Here is a 21,654-nt window from a genome sequence, read left to right as displayed (position 1 = left end):
GTTTCGAAACATTCTTATTACCTGCCCCATAGTGGGGTCATAAATGAAAATAGTTCTTCAACCAGACTACGCGTTGTTTTTGACGGATCGGCAAAAAGCTCAAACAATCTTAGTTTAAACGACAATTTATTAGCAGGACCCGTTTTGCAGCCTGATCTTCTTACGATCGTTATTCAATTTAGACTGCCTCAATTCGTAATAACTGCGGACATATCCAAGATGTACAGGTGCATTTGGGTGCATCCTGATGACCGTGGATTTCAACAAATCTTATGGCGAGAATCTCCCGATTTACCCGTAAATACATACCAACTTAAAACCATCACTTACGGCCTGACTTCCTCTTCTTACCAAGCCATTAAATGTGTCCAACAATTGGGCGCAGATCTAAAGGATAATTATCCATTAGCACACGACGTCATCATGAAGTGTTTTTATGTGGACGACACATTGTTTGGCGCAAATACCATACCCGAATTAGCGCGGATTAAGGACGAATTAAAGACAGTTCTCGGGAAGGGGGGATTTTCTCTAAGTAAGTGGTCATCTAATTGTGCCGATGTGTTAAAAGATGAGCTTACTTCCAATGATTGCATAATAACGGACAAACAGCTTGAAAAGAAAACTCTGGGTATTCGCTGGGACAACGAATCTGATAATCTTTCATACACACATTTTAACTTTGTTAACGTCAAGCCCACCAAACGTACTATACTTAGCGCCATTGCTCAATTATTCGACCCCCTCGGTTTAGTTAATCCTGTGATAACAATGGCAAAAATAATAATGCAACGGTTGTGGTCGTTGAAAATTAACTGGGATGACGAAATTCCCGATAATCTTAAAAAAGCATGGACTTCCTTCTTACGCGGCTTGCCTTATCTAAATAAACTTCAGTTTCCTAGAACAGTAATTTGTCGTGATGCTATCAAAATAGAAATCCATGGATTCTGCGATAGTTCTGAACAGGCTTACGGTGCAGCAATCTTTGTTAGGTCCATTGATTCCGAATTAAATATACACGTCAATTTGTTATGCGCCAAATCTCGCGTGGCGCCATTAAAAACCATCTCTTTGCCCAGACTTGAATTATGTGGTGCGCTTTTGTTAGCCCAATTGCTTGTAAAGGTCACTAAAACGATTAACATTTTACCTGAGCAGTGTTTCTGTTGGACGGATTCTCAGATCGTTTTATCGTGGTTAGCAGCTGATCCAGGTAATTGGAAAACCTTTGTCGCTAATCGCGTTTCTGAAATACAGCAGTTAACTAATAATTGTCACTGGAACCATGTGAAAAGCAGCGAGAACCCGGCCGACATAATAACTCGTGGTGCCTCTCCTAGGGAATTATCGACAAATACACTGTGGTTTAATGGTCCAGCTTGGCTGCATAAAATGGAAATTCCGATTGTTAATGCCTCTAATGTAGACAAGTGCGACTCCTCTGGCGAAGGTTTACTGTTAGAAAAACGCTTTGTTTCAACTGCAGTGCATCTACAAACCAATTCTTTTAAAAATGCTATCTTTGACCTATACTCAACCTTTGGCAAATTAAAAGTTGCAATTGCGTGTTGGCTGCGCGTTATGAAAAACCTACGGAATAGAGTCAAAAAACAACCGGAAATCAGGGGCAGTTTAACAACGCAAGAATTGAAACATTCGGAAATTACGATAATCCGATTAGTTCAAAAGGAGGCATTCTCCTCCGAAATTCATCAGTTGACTCACAGTAAAAAACTTGGTAACAGTAGTATTTTACAACTTAATCCGTTTCTAGATTCTAATGATTTGCTCAGGGTGGGGGGTAGACTAAGCAATGTCAAAACTTTACCAATTGATAAAAAATTTCCCATCTTGTTGCCCAAACATTACATAACCGAATTAATAATACAAGATATACACCAAAGCCTACTACATGCGGGGCAATTAGGTACTCTTGCGCAAATGCGCTTAAAATATTGGCCGATTTCTGGCAGGCGTCAAGTTCGCAAGGTAATTGGTAAATGCTTAAAATGTTATAGGACCAATCCAAAACCTTACAGTCAAATTATGGGAAATCTTCCCGAAGAGCGGATAATGCCCTCACGTCCCTTTTCCAAGGTAGGGGTTGATTTCGGTGGTCCTTTATTAATTAAAGAAGGCCGCGGAAAAGGGATAAGAACCACTAAGTCCTATATTTGCCTTTTTATTTGTTTAAGTACAAAGGCAGTACATTTCGAACTGGTAGGCGACCTGACATCCGACTCATTTCTTAGTGCCCTGAAACGATTAATTTCGCGCCGCGGAAATATCTCTTTCGTTCTTAGTGACAATGCCACTAACTTTGTAGGCGCGAGAAAAGAGCTTCAACAATTATTTAAAAGCGAGATTTTTAAAAATAAACTGGCAAACGAAAATATCATGTGGAAATTTATTCCTCCTCGAGCCCCAAACTTTGGTGGTATCTGGGAGGCTGGTATTAAATCAGTGAAAAATCACATTAAGCGCGTAATCGGCGAAAATCACCTTACGTATGAGGAGATGTACACGCTGTTGGTCAGAATTGAAGCGGTACTAAACTCACGCCCCTTGACGCCATTATCGAACGATCCGAATGATCTCTCGGCCCTTACGCCTGGCCATTTTTTAATCGGGCATCCACTAACCGCCCCCGTAGAAAAGGATCACACCACCATTTCGTCCAATAGGCTGTCTCGCTGGCAGCTGATTGAGGCCTGCCGCCAGCATTTCTGGAGACGTTGGTCAAAGGAGTATTTGACTACGATGCAGAGCAGGGCCAAGTGGCAGCACACATCCGCCAAAGTTCCGGAAGTTGGTACATTGGTGGTACTAAAGGACGACAATCTACCGCCGTTACAGTGGCCGCTGGGGCGTATTACTCAATTACATCCTGGAAACGACGGCCTGGTGCGTGTAGTGTCAGTGCGGCATAAAGGTGGTGTAGTTAAACGTGCAATTACGAAAGTGTGTGCGTTGCCAATTGATTAATATTAATCAATCCATGGTCTATATTCCAGAAATCTGAACATTCCTATTCATTTCTACTTGTGTCTATAATTTGCTTGCTTTCTTTGCACTTTTGTTTATGGGCCTGCCAAGTTGAGTGGGAAAATTTGAGCCGATTTATCTATACCACTTCAATACACTTATAGACCCATAAGTCTGTCTTCGTTTCTATATCTCTCTCGTGTTATCATATTGGGCGTACATAAACCTATCCTTATGCTACAACTAAATCTCAAGGCAGATGGCTCTGCAGTCGCAAAATTTCTGTCAACTTGTAACACATTTGAAAATTGAAAGAAAACAACTGCCGGACGCCATCCGCCATTACAGATACCCCTACTTCTAACGGTGTTCTGACGTATGTGTGACGCACGCACAGGTGTGACGCGCTGCGGCACATGAGCAATAACGGTAATAAATTTGCGCGATTTTGAATTTGAAAAATTTAAGTGTGTGAGTGCGAATACGTGTCGAACACCAACAAGAAGTAAATACCTACCGAAAATTATTTGAAGGAACGCCATGACGAGAAGGTAAAAAATTTTAGCTTTTTATTGCAAATTTAAATAAAACAAATAATGTATTATTGTTGCAGATATTGTATTATTTGTGGCAACAACACAGAAAATGCGAAGGCACTGCATTGTTTTCCTCGATCGCTTGCTAGGTGAGTTTACAAACATTGAAGTATATTTAATTTAAAAATTATAAGTAAGAAAAAAAAAAGAAAAATTTAAAGCAAATTCATTTTAATTTTTAGATTACGTGAATGGGGAGAAGCACTAAAAATCGAGAATATAGAAAAAAAGTGAAAGCACACTGGAGAATTTGCAGTGAATACTTTTCCGCAAATTTTTACGCTAACAATTGGTCAGCAACTTTAAATCGAAATGCAGTACCTTCGCAATACATCCAAACTTCCGAGACTGAGGTACTAATTATTAAAGAAAAGAAAATAACTATTGTGTGAAATTTGCTTCGTTTTGTTTTTTGTATTAAATATTCATGTTTTTTAGATCATTGAAGAGAATGTGCTGCAGCCACCAACTGTGACACCCCCAGTTCTTCCGGTCGAACCGTTAATGGTACAAACTTATAATGTCTTTGTATGCAATAATTATTAATTGATCTTTGTTTCAGGTTACAGATGAAGACATACATTTTTCAACACCAATTAAAGTTCCCTCCACTCATCCTGTTCCATCGACATCAAAAGGAAGTGCTTCTCTGATGTATGATACTTCTATGCTCACTTCTTTGCATGAAACGCCTACTTCTTCTTGTTCTTCTATTAATTTTCGTCAAAATGCGACGATTTTGTCTACTAACGAGTCCAAAGCACCATCGACTAGTAGATCTTTGTTTAAGAAATGTGATCTCAATTTCTCGTGGAAAAGGTGTACTCCACGCGAAAAGAAATTGAGATCCATACTTAAATAAAGATTTTGATTTCTAGTTTCTGTTTTATTATTAAATAAAAATTATTGTGATATCCTCGCAGTTTCAATAATTTTTATTTAATATAAAGCAAGAGAATTAGAAGATTCCTTATTTATAATAATTGGTATGTCATCTCATTTTAATCATATTGTTAAGCTATTGTATAATAATTATATCAACAATACCACTGCTGTTAGATACCATTATATGTCTGCTATTAAATTTACTAATGACAAAAATTACGTGTGTTTTTATTACTTTTTTTTAAGTAGTAAAAACATATTTTGTATCATCATAACTTCTTAATAAATTATTTTATTAACGTATAATAATATTGCATTATACGTTAGTAAAATAATTTAATTACGAAGTTATGATATACAAAATATGTTTTTACAATATTTTGAGAATGACTTTGAATCTCCCGCCAAAGGCGCCTACTCAACAAAATTTCAAATTTCCCACAGTTTCCCCTACTATCTTTCGTCTGGCCCTCTATATTTGTTACCTTCTACTAGTTTAAATTTTTACACGGGACTTGGCAGTCTGGAGGGGGTAGTCTGTGCTGTATGATCTGTGTAAAATATTATATGCATATATTCTGTATTTCGAAACACTTCTATTGTTTCAAGGTGGGGGGTTATGTGAGAGCCAATGACCAGGGGGTGCCTGTTTTTACCCCCTCCGCCTTCACGGGCTTGGTCGGGCCACCACCGGCCTTGAAACGGGGAGTTGATCTGTATCCTTCCGATAATAAACACCAAATATTTATCTCGCATTCCGCTGCTCTTATTTAACAATCAAACACAACATACAACTTATTCATATATCAATACAAAATCGTACAGATCTCAAATTATTTTATTAATCTAATTATTAATGCATATCATTATTTGGTCTTATTAATATCCGTAATGATGAAAGTCTTGCTTGAACGGCGATCATTTCCGGGTCAAGGGTAGGTCTAAAAATAAATACGTGTGGCCAATGTATGATGTCTGTCTTCTTGATATCTTTTTTTTCAGGTTTCCTATTTCCATTTGTCTGTTGTTTGTCAGCAGTTATATATATAATAGATAATCTCCGACAATAAAACGAACCAACGTGACTAATTTTAAATCTTCGCTGTAATTTTGTTGCACTCCTAATAAAGATTTTGACATTGTAGCCAATTTCTTTTGATTTAAACAAAGCTAGTTGTTTTCAGAATTTGCGTGGAACTCCATCATTAGAACTTATTTAAGTTTCATTAATGCATTCAAGTGTAATTAGTTAATTTGTTTGTTTATTGTTGGAGTTCTGTAGTGTGAATAGTTGATAGAGTTTAAATTCAAATTAAAACTATCTTCCTGTGGCACGTAGTAAACTACTATATACATTATTTCGTTTTGTAAGTCAGCCAACAGATGGGGCAAGTTACACAATTTAAACGAGATTGGAACAAATTCAATACATTTTTCCTATAAATAGAATCTACGTCCAACTACAAAAGAAAACTGTAGTAACCCGACATCGTGCTTAATAGATGCCAGCGTAAGTTATCACTGTTATTGATTTTTTCGTTTTGTTGAAACCAGCCTCGAGCGAGAACGTGCCCAACTCATCCAGTCGAACTAAGCGCCTCACGGTGGTGTATGGCAAGGAACGAGTAGCAATGGCGGCCATTTTCTGCAGAGTAACCTCATGTTTTTGTAAAACTACACAAAATGCAAATAGTTGAATTCTATCCATCATCAATTTATATGTCCAACAACGTTACAAAACATATTCCATTAAAATAAGCGAACGTATCGTATTTCTTTTTTCTGCATCCACTGTTTCTGACGTGCTTCACAGCCTCCATTGTGCTTTGTTCCGTTTAATTACGCGTCCGTGTTCTGGCCGATAAGAAAAAAGTAGCTCCCGGAAAACTCCTAAAAACCATTAACGCTTTTTCTCCTCGACATAATGGGCATTCGTGAATATTGCGCGAGATTTTTACACCCGAAAACAATTGAAACGCGTCAAACAATGGCCGCCAAGAATGGTGCACTTGTACCGCTCAAGTCGACTCGTGTATTATATACGTAGCGTTTATACAATGGAAATGGATGGAACCATCCAAAGAATGGTATAAAATGAAAATGCACTGGATTTGGTGTGTACCGTTGTCGGGCCGACGTACCGTCCCACCCTTTGGAAAGTCGACTCGGCCAAGCTTCAATTAAAACAGCCTACTACGCGTTCTAAAAAGGTTCCCAGCGATGCCAAGTCGGCGTGTTATTTTAGGCATTTGCGTTTATGGTTTATTTTTTGGACCGCAAACCCTACAAATAGGATCTTATAGGATGTGTTTGGATGCATCGAAGCGCCACTGCATGCCTGTAATTAAGAAAAAGGGATTTATGTGTTTTTCAGGATTTTCCACAGCATGCGGCAAACGTTTCAACAAGGAGGATTTAGGCAGTTTTGGAGGATGCGCCTAGTAACGCTGATCGGATTTTTCGCGCAAAAACAGCAAATTTCGTGAAATTTGTTGCAAAGTTCACGTAAAAATGCGTCGATTTTTACGGTTCGGATAGTACATCGTTACAGGCGACCGAAAAGTCCAGTAAACAGAGATGAAACATAAAGGAAAGCAGTACAATTTTACACGAAATCGTCTGGTTAGTTCGAGACATACGTCGCCGGTCGTCTTCGTCTGGGGCATGGCGTTTCGCTGTTCCGTGGAACGTAGGTCGGAACTCGTTCGAACGTAGAGGCGGAGCAAGTCAGCATTCGAGCCCGCGGTCTCGAGCCCAGTATGTTGTGTAGAGCGAAAATATGAGGTGAACTCGCTCGCACAGTGTTAAAGTGTAAAAAATCAGTGAAACAAATGGAAGAAATAATAAAATAGTGCATTTTAAAAGCTAGTGCTTGTGTCGCAATGATGTGAAGTGGTGCAGTGTGAAGTTTCCTCCTACCGTTCCAGTGCGACAACATGAAGTTGAAACGGCTGTGTTGTTTTTTTGTGAAATAGTGTCTGTGCGCCAAAAAACAAAAATTCCTCAATGTGGTGTTTAGGGCAAAATGGTCAGAGAGACTAGACATTTGTGGGTAGGAAATTTGCCCGATAACATACGAGAAGACCGCATACGAGAACATTTCAAACGGTAAATAACATTTTGGATTCGTTTTCGTAGGAGGCTAGGGGCCTTTTCTTTTTCATTTTTTTACGCATTGCCTACTTGACCACGCTGCCAGACAACACCCTTCTTCACGAATTATTTGCGCAGGCTGCCTTTTAGGACTCTTTAACACGAGTTTATTCTCATCTATTTACACAGAAAAGTCGATCAAACGTTTTTACATGAGCTAGTAATCGCCAGGCGTACAATGGGGTCGGGTGTTGGGGCCACCCTTCATTTCGCAGGGGTCACCAATGCGTAATGCAACCCTTGTTGAGTCCGTAAAAGTCGCTCGTAAATGTCTTCACGCGATCCAAATACGCTTCAAAAATACAACGACAGTTACAGAGAAGAGAATCGTAAAGTTTGCCGCAAAATGTTGCCATGAAGGTCATTTGCCAAACTTCCTTAGTATTTCCCATGTTCTTTTTTCTACGTTTGTTGCGGTCATATGTATATCCGGAGGCCCCAAGAATATCAAATAATTGCTTATAAGGACACAATGTAAATATAAACATGAATAGGTGGAAATTTATTACAGGTTACGAGCCCTTACTCGAGATCGTAAAAAAAATTGATTAAGCTTTTTTTATGTTTTGGTCACCAAATGTGCAGTTAATTGGTCGCTAATCTGTAATACATTCGAATTGGTTTTATAAATTTTACATGTATAAATTAAATTTATTGATAAAAATGAAAAAACTTCAGAGATCCGCAAAATTAAATTTTTTATTGAAAATAATACGCCCCAATGTAAAGAAAAAAAAGCTTCCCGTAGATGTAACCGTACGGTGCAGTATTATAACACTGAATTAATTTTGAACAAGTAAGGAACTTCTACACTTAAATCTGGATAAATAATCAAAAATATTTATGGTCGAAGTACGAAACAGGCTTCATTAACAGTATTTACACTGCAAGTGTAATTCATTTACATGTAAGCCCCCAATTTTTTCTGTGTTTAAGGTCAAATTCATTTTGGAATCAGTAGGTAAGTCCCACCCTACAAATAAATTTTACACCTTCGTAAAACCGAGTGTACATATTTCATTTCTATAATTCGTAAAACGTGTTAGTTCTTGTAATGTACCCGTTTCCAGTATTTAATTCGGTTACTGTCGGTGTTTTAATTTTTTTTCCTTAGTCGGTCTACTTATGAAAATGGTGTTATTTTAAAAGACTTTCAAACTAATGTCATTTACCTTAAATCCGATGCAAAACCACATATTTTACCGTTTTTAGACAGCTTTTTATATGTCTTTACCAAGTTTGTTGTTTAAACTGAGCTACCAGAACATAAATAGACAACATAGGTGATTCAATTCAAAAGTATATATAATTCATATACAGGCTCGTTAAAAAATATGGAACTGATTAAATATTTTTAAAACTGTAATTTAACATACATATATTTGGGATACAAGAATTGTGTATGTATCTATACATACGGTTATACCATTTTTTTACTGTCGCGTTTGTGATACAAGACTGCTTCGATTTTTTTTTATGACATTAGAAATCTAATCCAACGTCATTTAAAATGCTGATGTGATGCTAGCCTTGTGTCACGTGCATAAAATATGCAAAATACTTTTTTCAAGTGTGTGAAAAAATATGCAAACAATTTCGTTGAATTTACTGAAAAAATTGCAATTTAAATATCTGCCGTCATAGAATTATTCACCACAAGTTTTTTTTATGGTAAATATTTAATTTCTAGTTATGTATTACTAATATTTAAAAGTACTGGAAATAGTACTGAAATTGGAAAAATACAGTTTTCAGTGAATTAACTTTTTCCCAATTCAATTATGTACCTGCAAAAAAAAAAAAAAACAAAGGTTATATGAAAATTTCATCAAAACATCTATCAGTTTCACACATTTTAGTGATTAAAAAATGAAAAATTTATTTTTACCTTTATTTACTTTAAATGGTTTATTACACTATGTCGTTGGTTGTTTCGATAAATAAAAGTAACGATAGGTGACTCATTGTCATTTGACTGTTACAGCGGTTACGCAAGTATAAATTATAATGGACGTCGTTTTTTGAGTTGTTGACGATCATTAATTGCATTCCCTAGTTACTACTTTTTTAAAGCAAAATCTGAATTTTGAAATACATACATATTTGTTTTATAATGCTAAGTGCAAATTCAGTTGTCAATGTCTCCCTTTCAAATAAAAATTATATTTTCTATTTATTTTTAGATATTGCTAGTGAAGAAATTCATTTATTTTATCAGAGATATAAGTATTATTTGATCATGTCAGTGATGAAACTGCAGTGACGAATTACATTTCAAAAATTTTCTGAAATTGAATATTATGTAGGTATCGATATTTTTACGGCAAGTAACGTTAGATTCTGTATAGGTTTCATTCAAACAGAATTAGACACCGAGTTTCTTGAAAGTGTTAGTTTACGAGACTTTTTTTATCACATATTTGATAATTTTCAAAACTTTATGCTTTATTTCGTCCAATTTTTTTTTAATGGACCACATAGTAAATACATTTTTATTTTTAATTCTCTTTGAGTTGTGCTGTTGGGGACTAACATAACCAATTTTGTGCAGACTGATGGTTGTTTTTAAGTTTTAAATATTTCGATTGTTTGATAAAGGATTTCAGAAATAATCTTTTATACCTAGTAAAAAAACATCACTATCGTTTTTCCAATAAAAAATTGAAGCAGAAAAGAAGCAGTTTAATATAGCACTCAGTTTATATGAGATACAAGTTGTTGCCATGCAGTATAACTAATGGTAAAATATTGAAAGAAAAATGAAAACAGGTACTAAAAGTTTAGACATTGTATTTCCTTACGAGTTTACTGAAGAACATAAAAATACGCAACTTTTTTTTACTTAATCTACTAGCATTATTAGAAATACCGTTTACAAACGTCAGCTTCATTCAAATAAATACGATATAAAATAAGTGATTTTTTTTTTCTTAAAGTAATTATTAATTTTGATACAGTCGATTTTTTTAATAATTATCACAAAATAGATGTAATTGTGGACGTTAAGCAATAAGCTCCAAAATTACTAACAGAAAATGACATGTTTTCGTGTAGAAAAAGTTGGTTGACTTCTTATTTTTTTCTATGAAACGAATTATATATGCTAGTGAATTTTACTGTATGCACTTCATCGGCTCCTTTCTACCAAAAATGCTAACCACACTTTTAACACAAGAATATTTGGGGTGTAGTACATCGAAACAAATGATCGAGACTATATTAACTTCTGGTAAAGAATATTTATTGCTCGAGAATTTAGACCAGTTATTTATGCTGGTAAAGGTTCTTTCTACCTGATCCATCTTTCAATGCCGTTTGAAGCCGTGTGGGTTACTTTTAATTTTGTTGTGCTATACCTTTTGCAGTTACTTTCTAAAGTATAGTTCTAGCAAATAGAAGTGGCAGACCTAACTTTTAAGACCGAAATAGCATTACTACGAAAGTTTATTACCCTTCTATTTATTTATGGATAAACATCTGCACAGGAATAAGATGAAGATGAGTCAAGCCAAGCGGCATTGAAATTAGGGCCAGATCAAGTAGAAAAGAAAACAATAGAAGGGTAATGAACATTATTTGACATTGTTAATCCTATTGCGGTCTTAAAGGTTAGGTCTGTCACTTCTGTTTGCTAGGGCTAGGACTACACTACCTAATGGGATTTCGAAATTATTTTTTGACGTTAAAATTTTACGTTTTCTCGAGTAAATGATATTTTGTACAAAACGTAGAAGACAGAATGAGTAGGAAATGAAACTAAAAAAGTACAAATATTATAGCAGAGACCAGGACTTAGAATGAATATTGATTTTTTGTTTCCAGAAGTGTTTATTGGAATCCTGCAACAAACTGCTCAGAGTTGTAATAACGATGATTTCAACTGTTGCCTCCTAAAATGTGTTCATCCACGTCTGATTCATAGAATCTTCGTTCCTTTCAGGCAAGCCTTCGGAGAGAAGGCCATGACTAATATTATCATTACCATAATCCTGTGCGGTTTATTGACGGCACATTTGAAAACAGAAAGACAATCTTCACAAAATCCTGATTTCTACTTTTTTATGAGTTATTTAAAGGGTTTAGGATTTAGCGACTTTTTGTCATTATTTCAAAATTTTTAAGGCCTTTTGCACAAGTTTGTTAACTGGATGTGAGTGCATTCCGATGAAATATGTTTGAGGTAATTATTTACGAAGTATGTAATTGTACAATAAAATTAATTGTTTTTGATGCAACTGTATTAAGAAATGGCTAATTAATTGTTAGCCTAGCTTTTTGACTTTCGTAGTCGCTTTGTTATTTTTGAAATATTGAACTTTTATTATTGTAATAAACCACTAGCATTTATAAACCAAACCAAAGAAAAAAAAAGACAAGACCTGTTCATGCTATTGTAAATTACATGTATTATTACAAATTTAGTTTTTTTTTGTAATGCATTTTTGTTAAAATAGATTTTGTTTTCATTACGTCTTCCAAGTTAGCGGTACATGTTTTCGTTAGCGCATTGTGTAGAATTTTAGATCTTTTTTGGTGTTAACCACATCTTATTATTCAAAGGTAATTGACCAGTTGAGGAGTAAAATTACCAGAATTTATTTGCTCACTAACATTGCTTGGCCCTGAATAATTTAGAAACTTCTTGTTAGTCAACTACTATTGCAACTTTTGTTGTTAAAATTATTTAATACACTGCCACTTCTTCCTTCTATAATCTGAACGATGACTCGCCGGAGCGTTTGCTGATTTAATGTCGGTAGCTGATTGCTGATATTTTTTCCAAAATCAGGTTATTCCAAGTAGACTGACAGGTTGATGCAACTCTTCTTACGAAATGCCACGTACTCGCAATATAAATTATCACATTTTGTTGCCGTTGTTAATTTTTCGAGCCCACGTTATTGAATCAGTGTGCATAATTTTCGCTTTGCCGTGCGTTAAAAATGCTGGACTCTTTTATGAAAGGTGAACGCTCTGTGCGACTTTTGCAATAACAATTTCTATTTAAAAATACACAAGTGTTTCAACATATTATAGTAATTCTGTAAGCTAATATGGTTATGCCAGCGGCTATTGTGTGTAAGATAGGAAGGCGAAGCCGCGTATAATTTACTTGATTTCAGGGTGGTATACTAAAACAAGTGTATGTTGAGAAAGTGTTATAAATAGTAAGATTAATTAATAATAAACGTTTCCATTGGTTACTTAGAGAGAGATAAAAACCCGTAACGTGGCCCTATTTTTAGTCTTGAAATTTTAACATAACCTTTGGTGGGTGAAAGTTTACTTGATCATTGTGAACTTTAAGTGATCTTTGCAAGGTGAATTGCGTTGTGCGCTGTGTATTCATTCTTGTCGTTTTGCTTTTTAATAAATATTAAAATCTTTCTTGGCTTGTCACCGACTTTAAGTTAATTATTGTGTTGTGGAGTGCAAGTTGCATTTGAAAACTTAGCAAATAAATTTGTTTTAAAGGTGTGTTAGAATTCTAAATAAAACTAGAATGGTTTCAAAACGTGCGCACATTAAAGTCACTGCTACATAATACCAAGTCCAATTTTTCTCAGTCGTCTCGGAAAGCATTATAAACGATACTAGATCGATTGTGTCAATAAAAAGATTGTTTTAATTTATGCTTAATTCCACCAAAACTGTAGCAGTTTTAAGGAGTAGCTAAAAGTAGCCCCCTTATTCAAAACTTGAACAATCTTTTACATAAGAAGTGCCCAAGGAACAATGTTACTAGTAAATATATGCAAGTTAAATACGTCGAGGTATTTGTTATAGGTCGTTCTTGTAATGCTTTTAGTTCTCTCGAATGAATTGTTAACTCGACTAATGTCTCGCTAAGAAAATCTTATTCTTCCATTCTAACGTATTATTTCATGCACTAGCAACAAAATAGTATCATAAATTGCAAAATCATTTTAGGTGCAACGCAAATGTTCACAGCTGTCGAAATAAAAATAAATAAAGATGTTAACTTACCTAGATTCCTTTTTCTATATAATCCACTAGAGTCGTACCAAGAATAGAAAGTATTGATTCTATCATGAAAATTAAAGAATGTTTGAAAAATCAATCAGTTCAAAATGTTCGTATTAAAAATTTGTTTTTTGGGAAATACTCAAAAATGTAGTTTTTGTGTGTTCTGTGGTATTGTTTGTGCTATATAAATATAATTACATATTTGTAAAGTTTGATTAAGGAAGAAATTTTGCTGAAATTCTTTGCACTGCGGCAACGTTATGATTGTACTACATTGTCCACATAGTATCCTATATATTTATCCCCATCAAGAAGTCAAATTCAAGCATTTTTAAAAAACACCCGTAGTGCATGTGATCTGTTGTGCTTTTAGAGGTGAGAAGTTCACGTAAACGGATTTTTTTCAACCAATTCGAAAAATTCAACACTGACATTAAATGGTGAATTTTGAAAAGACAGAAGCTTTCCATTGTAGCTTTAGCATGCTAAAACTGGCAAATCATGCAAACAAACATCGAATTTCATCCGTCTGTTCGCTCTTCACACAATTTACGCAATTCAGCCTAAAATAAATAGCCCGAAATAAATACTCGCTTTGGGAGGGGCACGCCCGTTGTTGGTTTGGTTGTAATCGTCAGTTGATGGTTGCGTGTAAAGATTTTACCATGTCCAACCCTGCCATTAATGGTTCAAGGGTTATTTTTTAAGTGAAGCTTTACCGAGATCAGTTTTCAAACGGATTAAAGAAAGTAATGGCGGCAGGAAACCAGATGCTGTCACAGTCTGGTGCTGGTTGCATGTCAGGTCTTGACGTGGAGTTAATCTTGACAAGACGTTGAATAAAGGCGTGTATTTTTAACTTGAATAACATTGCAACACATTATTGAGGCTGCCATGAACAACCACGCATACACCACATTAATAAGAAGAACAAACAGGATTACCATTTCTGTGCGCTGCTGTATCAATTTGTCGTTGTCGTGCAGTAAAATTGATGTCAGTTTGTGCAAAAAGCAAAGAATACAGCTATAGCAATTCTTAAGTATGATGATTTGGCGTGATACTTTGTACAATTTACCGGTAGTCAAACTCCTCGGGGGTGTTGTGTATTATTTTCATTCTCAAGTATAAACTAAAGAACTATTGTTGTAATAATCTAGCGAACGGCTAGTGTCATGTTTTCTCAACGTTTCATACCCGTATCGTATCCGAAAATAGGCCTTCCATTTGTGAGTCGTGTGTGTCGATTTTTATTAGACAGGAATATCGTGTGGATGGTAAAACGCTGACTAAAATTTGTGTAGTAAATTTTATAAAATAACACACTCCTACACCTGTCGTTTATAATTGGTCGTGACCTTTTACCCTACGTTTTTGAAAAAAAAAAAAAAATTGATAACATTTTACAATTTAACCAAACCGAATATTCTAAAATCTTGCGAACGTTTTAAAGTTGTTGTAAACATGATTAATTCTTATTCACAATTTATCCATTTATCCCCCTTCCTCCAATTGGGGACGTTATCTCAAAATTTGCCGAATAAATCCTATCAAAAATGTGCAAAATATTATGACTCGCTAGATACGTGTGGTTCATGAATGCATGCATATTTTTTAGGATAGATTATTCAGGGTGACATAAATTAATGAATGAGATAATTTCTTTTATTGATCAAATCAAGAACGGCTCACCCCATTTTCCAGAAAATTTCGAAGTACAGTACTATTGTTATTAATACTATACTGCACCTATTCGAATTGATGCACCTGTCCTTACTAAAATGATGATGACGTCATCGCAAAATTTTGTAATGGAAAAATTCACTTGAAACAAGTGCATAGCATGTTTCTTTAGCTTTACTTTAACACTATACACATACTTATCTTTATTTTAAGTTATAGCGGTTATCACAAAAGATAATTAAAAGAAATAATTTTTAAAAGTGTCACTGTGATGGTATTGATGTAGCTTATTTCTTAAAACAGATATTGAACGATAAATAGTCTGCCCGGTGATCTTTTATATTTCTTTTTTTTTTTGGCCATTCATGCAGTTGAAACGGCTGACGTAAGGGTCATGGTCAACTAGAGCAGAAATGTAAAAAATCACCCGATACAAAAAAGCTATTATTACACTTGCTTTTTTTTTTGTTTTAATGGCTTGTCACTTTTAACGCTTAATTTTTGGCTCTTTGAATTTGTTTCGAAGTATGTATATGTTTTATAATGTATATTTTGCAATGTATAAAAAAAAAAAATCGCGTTTGGATATGTCTTGAGTGTAATTTGATGTTTTATCGCTCATTGGGAGGGAACCTAATTTTTAAGTTTTTATTAAGAAAATAATTTTTGAAAAAGTCTAGCAGAATTTAAGGTGTTTTAATTTAGTTTCCTTTTTGTGAATGTTTGTGATGCTGTAATACGAAAAGAAATGACTCAAAAAAATATTGGCACATGCACGTCTTCAATCTTTGAGACCATGGAATTACCGTCGAGCTTTCTAGAACCATTGAATTTTTTCCCGTTTACATTCAGGAGGTACTTTATTTCTCCAAGATATCTTATTTTACTTAGTTATAAAATTGTAGCAGGTTCATTAAATCCTTCAAAAGCGTAATAAAAGTAAAATGTGGAAAATATTTTTTTATAATTGTTATTTGACGTTTTGTTGTGCTTACAATACGGACATTATTTGTGAATTATAGTGTGTTGAAGATTCTTGTTGTGTGGTAAAATTAGAAACTAAAGTTTTATTTAGCCAAAGCCATGAACTATATTTTGAGTGGATTTAGTAGCAGAAAAAAGTTGCCACAAACACTATTGTGTCTTGGAAGAAACAGAGCTTTCTGTTTATTTTTCTCGATATTAATGACGAGTTTTTTGTGAATTTTTCGATAAGTTGTTAAATTGTTAGTTACAACGAGTCGATGAATGCAGTTTATTTTTAACCAACGTGCAATAAACAATTTATCTCATCAAGTGTCATGTCAGCAATGCTGGTTTTCTGGCCAGGTTCATGTCATTAAAAAAAATTGAATTACAAGTCCAACAAATTCCGCTTTTTAGAAACAAAAAATTAGATTTTGCGATATGTGTTTTGTGATAACCCCTATAGACTAAAAACCAGCCTGGTATGGCAAATTGCAAGGGGACGTCACACAAGCACAGACAATGTAAAATATATTTGAAGGAGATAAACCAAAGGGAAAAATGGTCTCTCAGCAATACTAACAAGCTTTCACTTTCAGTGTTTATGGAAGAATGTTGCGTAGAAATTTGTTTTAATTAAGCCACAATCGAATAGACTCAGAGTGTTCTGAATATTGTTATAATTTTGATTAAATGAAGATGTGGGTATTTTCATATTTTCGAGAAAATGGGGCGACTCGTTCTGTAACCCACTACGCTACGGATGTCGCATATCTGTAGGTGGTAAAATATTATTATACTGTGTTAACTTTGTTGTGAACGTTTGACCGTTTAAGGAAAAAACTCAAAGCGGATTCGTATAGCAGAATTTAGGACTATATTATTGTATAACATTTAAATCATTTTAAAATAGAATTCTTTTAAATGACTTCATCAAATTGCTGCTGGAGATGATCAGCCTAATTTTGGTTAGTCTATATGATACCCCTAATATACATACAAAATTTGAGAACGAACGGTTTGGTAGATTCGGTGATTGCGTGCCTAATAAAAATTGATGCAGACGACAGACAGACAAACAGAAATGTTGAAAGAATGGTGTTTTATTAATCCATCCTATTGTATAGATGTAGTTGATCTTTGACCAAATTCTTGAAGTGGGTTAATTCTATTATACGAAAAAGTGAGGTTAGGCATTTCCGCGTTGTCAGCTGTCATCCATTAAATTTTAGGTTTATTAGAGGCACTTAATAATCTTTAGAAAAATAAAGGCCAACCTGATGACTTTTTTAATTGAACACCCTATATATAGTAGGCGTAAGCCAGGAAAGTATTGAAGGATTGTAATAGGGTCCATCCCACGAACCGCAAACCTCATGTTTTCTCGTACTTTTCATAACTCCTTGACTAAAAAAGTAAGTCCTCCGTTTTCGTCTGTCTATAATATTCGAAACCACTGATCTATTTGTTCTAAAATTTAGTACGCATTTTAAGAATATCATGTAGAAGGTAAAACGCTAAACCAAAATTTTTTTCATTGGCCTCGTTAACTATTTGATGACATCAAAAAATTTTGCAGAGTAAATTTTCTGAAATCTTGCTAACGTTGTCGAGTGGCCTTTTGCATGGTACATCGCTAATCAAAATGTATCTGTTTATTTTCAACAAAAACTTTATGTCGTGGTTCAAAGTTTTACCGGATAAATTTTGCCTAAAGTGTTCAAAATATAATATAATATAATATAATTATATTGTGGTTTATCAAATATTTTAGAACTCTTGTCAGGATCTCTTATAAAAATAATGAGGCAAAATGTTTTATTGAGTAAATTGAATAGGGTTTACCTGAAATTCTAGGAATACAGTACTACATCATTTTATTAAGAAAAACTCATTTGAAACCCACGCATAGCATGCTTGTTTGTTTGACTGTAGTTTAACAATTCACACATCTTTATTGGTTTAGAGGGATTGTCATAAATAATAAAAATCGGACAACCAAATTTTATAACTTATCTGAAGAAACTGGATTTGTTATTTTATTTTGAAGCCGAGTGAACTTGTGTCTTAACAATTTTAGAGTTTTAACTAAAGATGTAAATTACTGGAGAAATAAGAGCAGGTTATGCTAAATATAATTATCGTATGAAATTATCTTGGAAATAAACTACAACTTGTCGAAGTGATCACATCCTATATTCAAGAGGGTTTGCGTGTTTTCCAATGTACGGTGATGCTTTTTTATTTGTATACTTTTGCGCACGAAAAGTGGATACTGTTCTCCGAATTGTACGCTCTAGTTTATGTATCAGAGAATTCATAATTTGTTTATTGAAAAAATAATTGTTCAACGTACAATATGTCCAACTTTGGCGACTTGTTTGTTTTTATTCAAGTTTGGTACTAGAAAGATAATTTTCGTAGGTGATGTAAAAACTCTCATTTTTTGGATAAATAAATTTAAATAAAAATACTGAGTGTTTCAAAATGCTTTACCGACACTTTTTTAACATTTTTTGACAAATGCAAACGTCGTTATCTATTCTGACCTGTTTATAAAAGCAACGTCTAAAACTAAGGATTCAATTGACTGCTTTTCGTTCCATAAAATGTGATAATTTATGTTTGATGATCCGGTACGCCGCGGTTACGTCGTAAAATTAGAGGACAGTATCGTTTTGTGAGCGATTGAATATTTTTCAACAAAAGTTGTACACAACCTGGTATCGATTGTTTGCAATATATTTCAAATCAATATTTCCATAAATAACAAGTGGAGAGTTGAGCGTTGGTAATTTGATTTCCCTAATTTATGAGAGAAACGTTTTCGCAAGGTACAATTTATAAAATAAAATTGCAAATATACCCAGGAGCGAATAGTGTGTATGCCACACTACTACATCTATTTATTTCCTTATAGTTCGATGGAGTTTTTCTAAGCTACTGTCAGACGTTAATCTTTTATTTGATGAATTCTGCATGGAAAGTTTTTATTTTATTTTAAAATAATGAATCTGTTCATACAGAAATATTGCATGTCGCATTAATTTACGGTCTCCAAATATACATGAAAAATTTATTAAGTCAGTTTAATCATGCAGCATTAACATTTTCCATAAAAAAATCAAATGTGGATATATCACGTCAGTTACATACCGTATTAGCAAAATAATAAATATAGGTACGTCTATTATTATTAACAAAGGTATTTCTAGATAGTTTCAGGTAGGTGTCCTAACGTTGGCGTGCTATATGACATTTTGCTTTCTATTATCTGTTTAGTAGTCAGTCACTGATGACAGTGCATTAGTGTTTTTTTTTTTTTCAAATAAAGAACTACCAACTTCAATGACACAAAATACAATTTCTTGAACTCAGTTCATACATTCATTTTTCTCTAATCGGAAAGGCGTGACTTGTTAAGATTACTGAGACGATTTAAACTCGTTTACAATGAATAACTGTGATAACAGTAGATAATAGAGAAGGCCACATGAGTAACTTGACGTAAAAATAGAGTGAAAAATACATCTTACAAGATAAGTCGACCAGAGCGTCGTTGTCTCGCACGTCTCTGACAAAACAATAAATAATAATCCAACATCCGTTTCTATAACGCTATTTTTCTCGTTCACCTGAAAGCCAGCTAGAGCAGCAGCAGCAGCAGCGTTCGTTTGATTCCAATCTGGCAACAGCGCAGCGATGCGTACAGGCGACAACGTAGCAGTTATGTAAGCAGCTGTGCCAGGTCGCATGACGTCACGATATATAAAATACCAACTAGACTTGCTGCCAACCTGGCCCAAGTTGCCAAGCCAACTTCAATAAAGTGTGTTCTGTTTGTTCAGTGCAGCAGAAATTCTGTGCAAAAATTGCATCCGATAATTTTTTCAAGCTTCCCTCATTTTTGTTTGTAAACAGAGATACAGCAAGCCATTTTTGTGTTGCAGCATTACCTGTGTTGTTCCTAAGTTGTAGTAGACACCTGTGCCAGCTGTTGTTTTTTCGACGATGAATTTGTATGTTGCTATTGATGGTTCACTTTGTGGAGAAATCGATCGCGGTTCGTATAAACATGATATATGACGTCCAATTTCAATTACGTTGATGGATGTAAAACCGCAAGTTCAACGGCATGACCATCATAAAAATAATTAGCGAATCACGTTGGCTAGAATAATGGCGCCGAGAGGGAGGGTAATAAAAAATGAAGCGCTACTTTTTCATTGCGCATTTCCTGAATAAATCTGAAACACTTGTGCAGAGATAAACGCAACTTTGATTTTCTTCCAACTAACTGAAGCAACGGTTAACCCGAGATATGAAACCGTGGCTATACATTTTTTGCGATTCTTGTATGGCTTCTCGTCTGTTGGGAATTGGTTTATTTTCTTGATGGGAAGCTTGTTTTCAAGGATGACCGAATCGAATGTGACAGGTGTAGAAGGTAATGGCCACCATAATGAATAAGTTAGAGTTTGTGGTCGTGAAATTCTGATATTGCACTGGGATAGTGTCGCTGAAAATGTAATTATGGCCAATTGGAATGTATCGAGTTTGGTCCGTTTGATACTACGGATTAATTTTATCTCATCACGTCTGTGAGAACGACGTGTGGTGTTGTATAATTATTGTTCTGATGCATGTAATTTTCGAATATTTTTTTTTATTATTGCGAAAGTAATGTTTCTGAGAAGTCAATGAAAAATTAACGGTAAATTGATTCAAGGAAATGTGTCTAAGAATACCTTTTGTTGCAGTTTGGGAGCCTTCATTTAACGACGAAATAACGAAAATAATATATATGTAAGATAACAGGCATTTGTTTAATTTACTTTGTTTCACTTTAAACCAACGTTTTTATTTTTGTACATGATTGATGTCGTGGTTAGTTTATAAAGATTGATCGATACAGGATACAGCCTGTTCGTTAAGTTCCACTGTAAAAAGTGCAGACCGACTGACGGATGGAAAGGCGGAGGAATCTCAACGATAAAATCAACAACATTGTATTAAATTACATACAAGAAAAACAATACAAAAGAAGTACTATTTTGTATAAAGAACCCATTATTGCGGGCAGTCATGCGTGTATATAAATTGGAGTAAGGTTATCTTGTCTTGAACAGTGTTGCCGTTTTAAACTGCATGGTAATTTTCTGTCTCTACTCAGAAAAACGTCAGATCACCGTTGGAGCCGATTATTATGTTACGGAAATATAAATTTCTGCCATACTTGTGGGCGTTTTAATTGTACAATGTCCGTGGAAATGTGTAATAGATATATTAACTTGTCAACTCAGTTTTAAAACAGTACTACACATTCACGTTTATTCATTTCCTTATTGCACAATTTCTCTTACGTGTCTGTGTGAATTTCTACCTTTTTTTAATT

At 34.6% G+C, this 21,654-nt stretch overlaps 2 protein-coding genes across 6 annotated transcripts in view; both read left to right on the top strand.

The window, feature by feature from the left end:
• The first annotated feature begins 2,682 nt into the window (after positions 1 to 2,682).
• Positions 2,683 to 4,571, top strand: LOC135132769 (uncharacterized). 2 transcript variants are annotated; one of them, XM_064060965.1, is made up of 5 exons: positions 2,683 to 3,539; positions 3,602 to 3,673; positions 3,767 to 3,937; positions 4,023 to 4,091; positions 4,147 to 4,571. In XM_064060965.1, the coding sequence occupies exons 3-5, from the start codon at positions 3,776 to 3,778 to the stop codon at positions 4,444 to 4,446; spliced, it is 531 nt and encodes a 176-aa protein (XP_063917035.1). In that variant the 5' UTR covers positions 2,683 to 3,539; positions 3,602 to 3,673; positions 3,767 to 3,775; the 3' UTR covers positions 4,447 to 4,571. The 2 variants fall into 2 exon arrangements, with proteins under 2 accessions (XP_063917035.1, XP_063917036.1); XM_064060966.1 differs by having other exon boundaries at positions 2,683 to 3,673.
• Positions 4,572 to 5,937: 1,366 nt separating this feature from the next.
• Positions 5,938 to 21,654, top strand: part of LOC135131903 (protein split ends-like) — a 139,427-nt gene continuing 123,710 nt past the window's right edge. For 2 of the 4 annotated variants that reach the window (XM_064059763.1, XM_064059761.1), the window contains exon 1: positions 7,205 to 7,577. In XM_064059763.1, coding sequence (XP_063915833.1) covers positions 7,495 to 7,577 — 83 coding nt within the window. In that variant the 5' untranslated portion in view covers positions 7,205 to 7,494. Of the gene's footprint in view, positions 5,980 to 7,203; positions 7,578 to 21,654 lie in introns of those variants that run through there. The other 2 variants (XM_064059762.1, XM_064059760.1) reach the window with 2 other exon arrangements.

Source organism: Zophobas morio, unplaced genomic scaffold (genome assembly GCF_036711695.1).
Source record: "Zophobas morio isolate AGI-343-1 ecotype UQ-CSIRO unplaced genomic scaffold, CSIRO_AGI_Zmor_V1 ptg000021l, whole genome shotgun sequence".
In the NCBI taxonomy this organism is placed as follows: domain Eukaryota; kingdom Metazoa; phylum Arthropoda; class Insecta; order Coleoptera; family Tenebrionidae; genus Zophobas; species Zophobas morio.
This window is presented reverse-complemented; position numbering and strand designations above follow the sequence as displayed.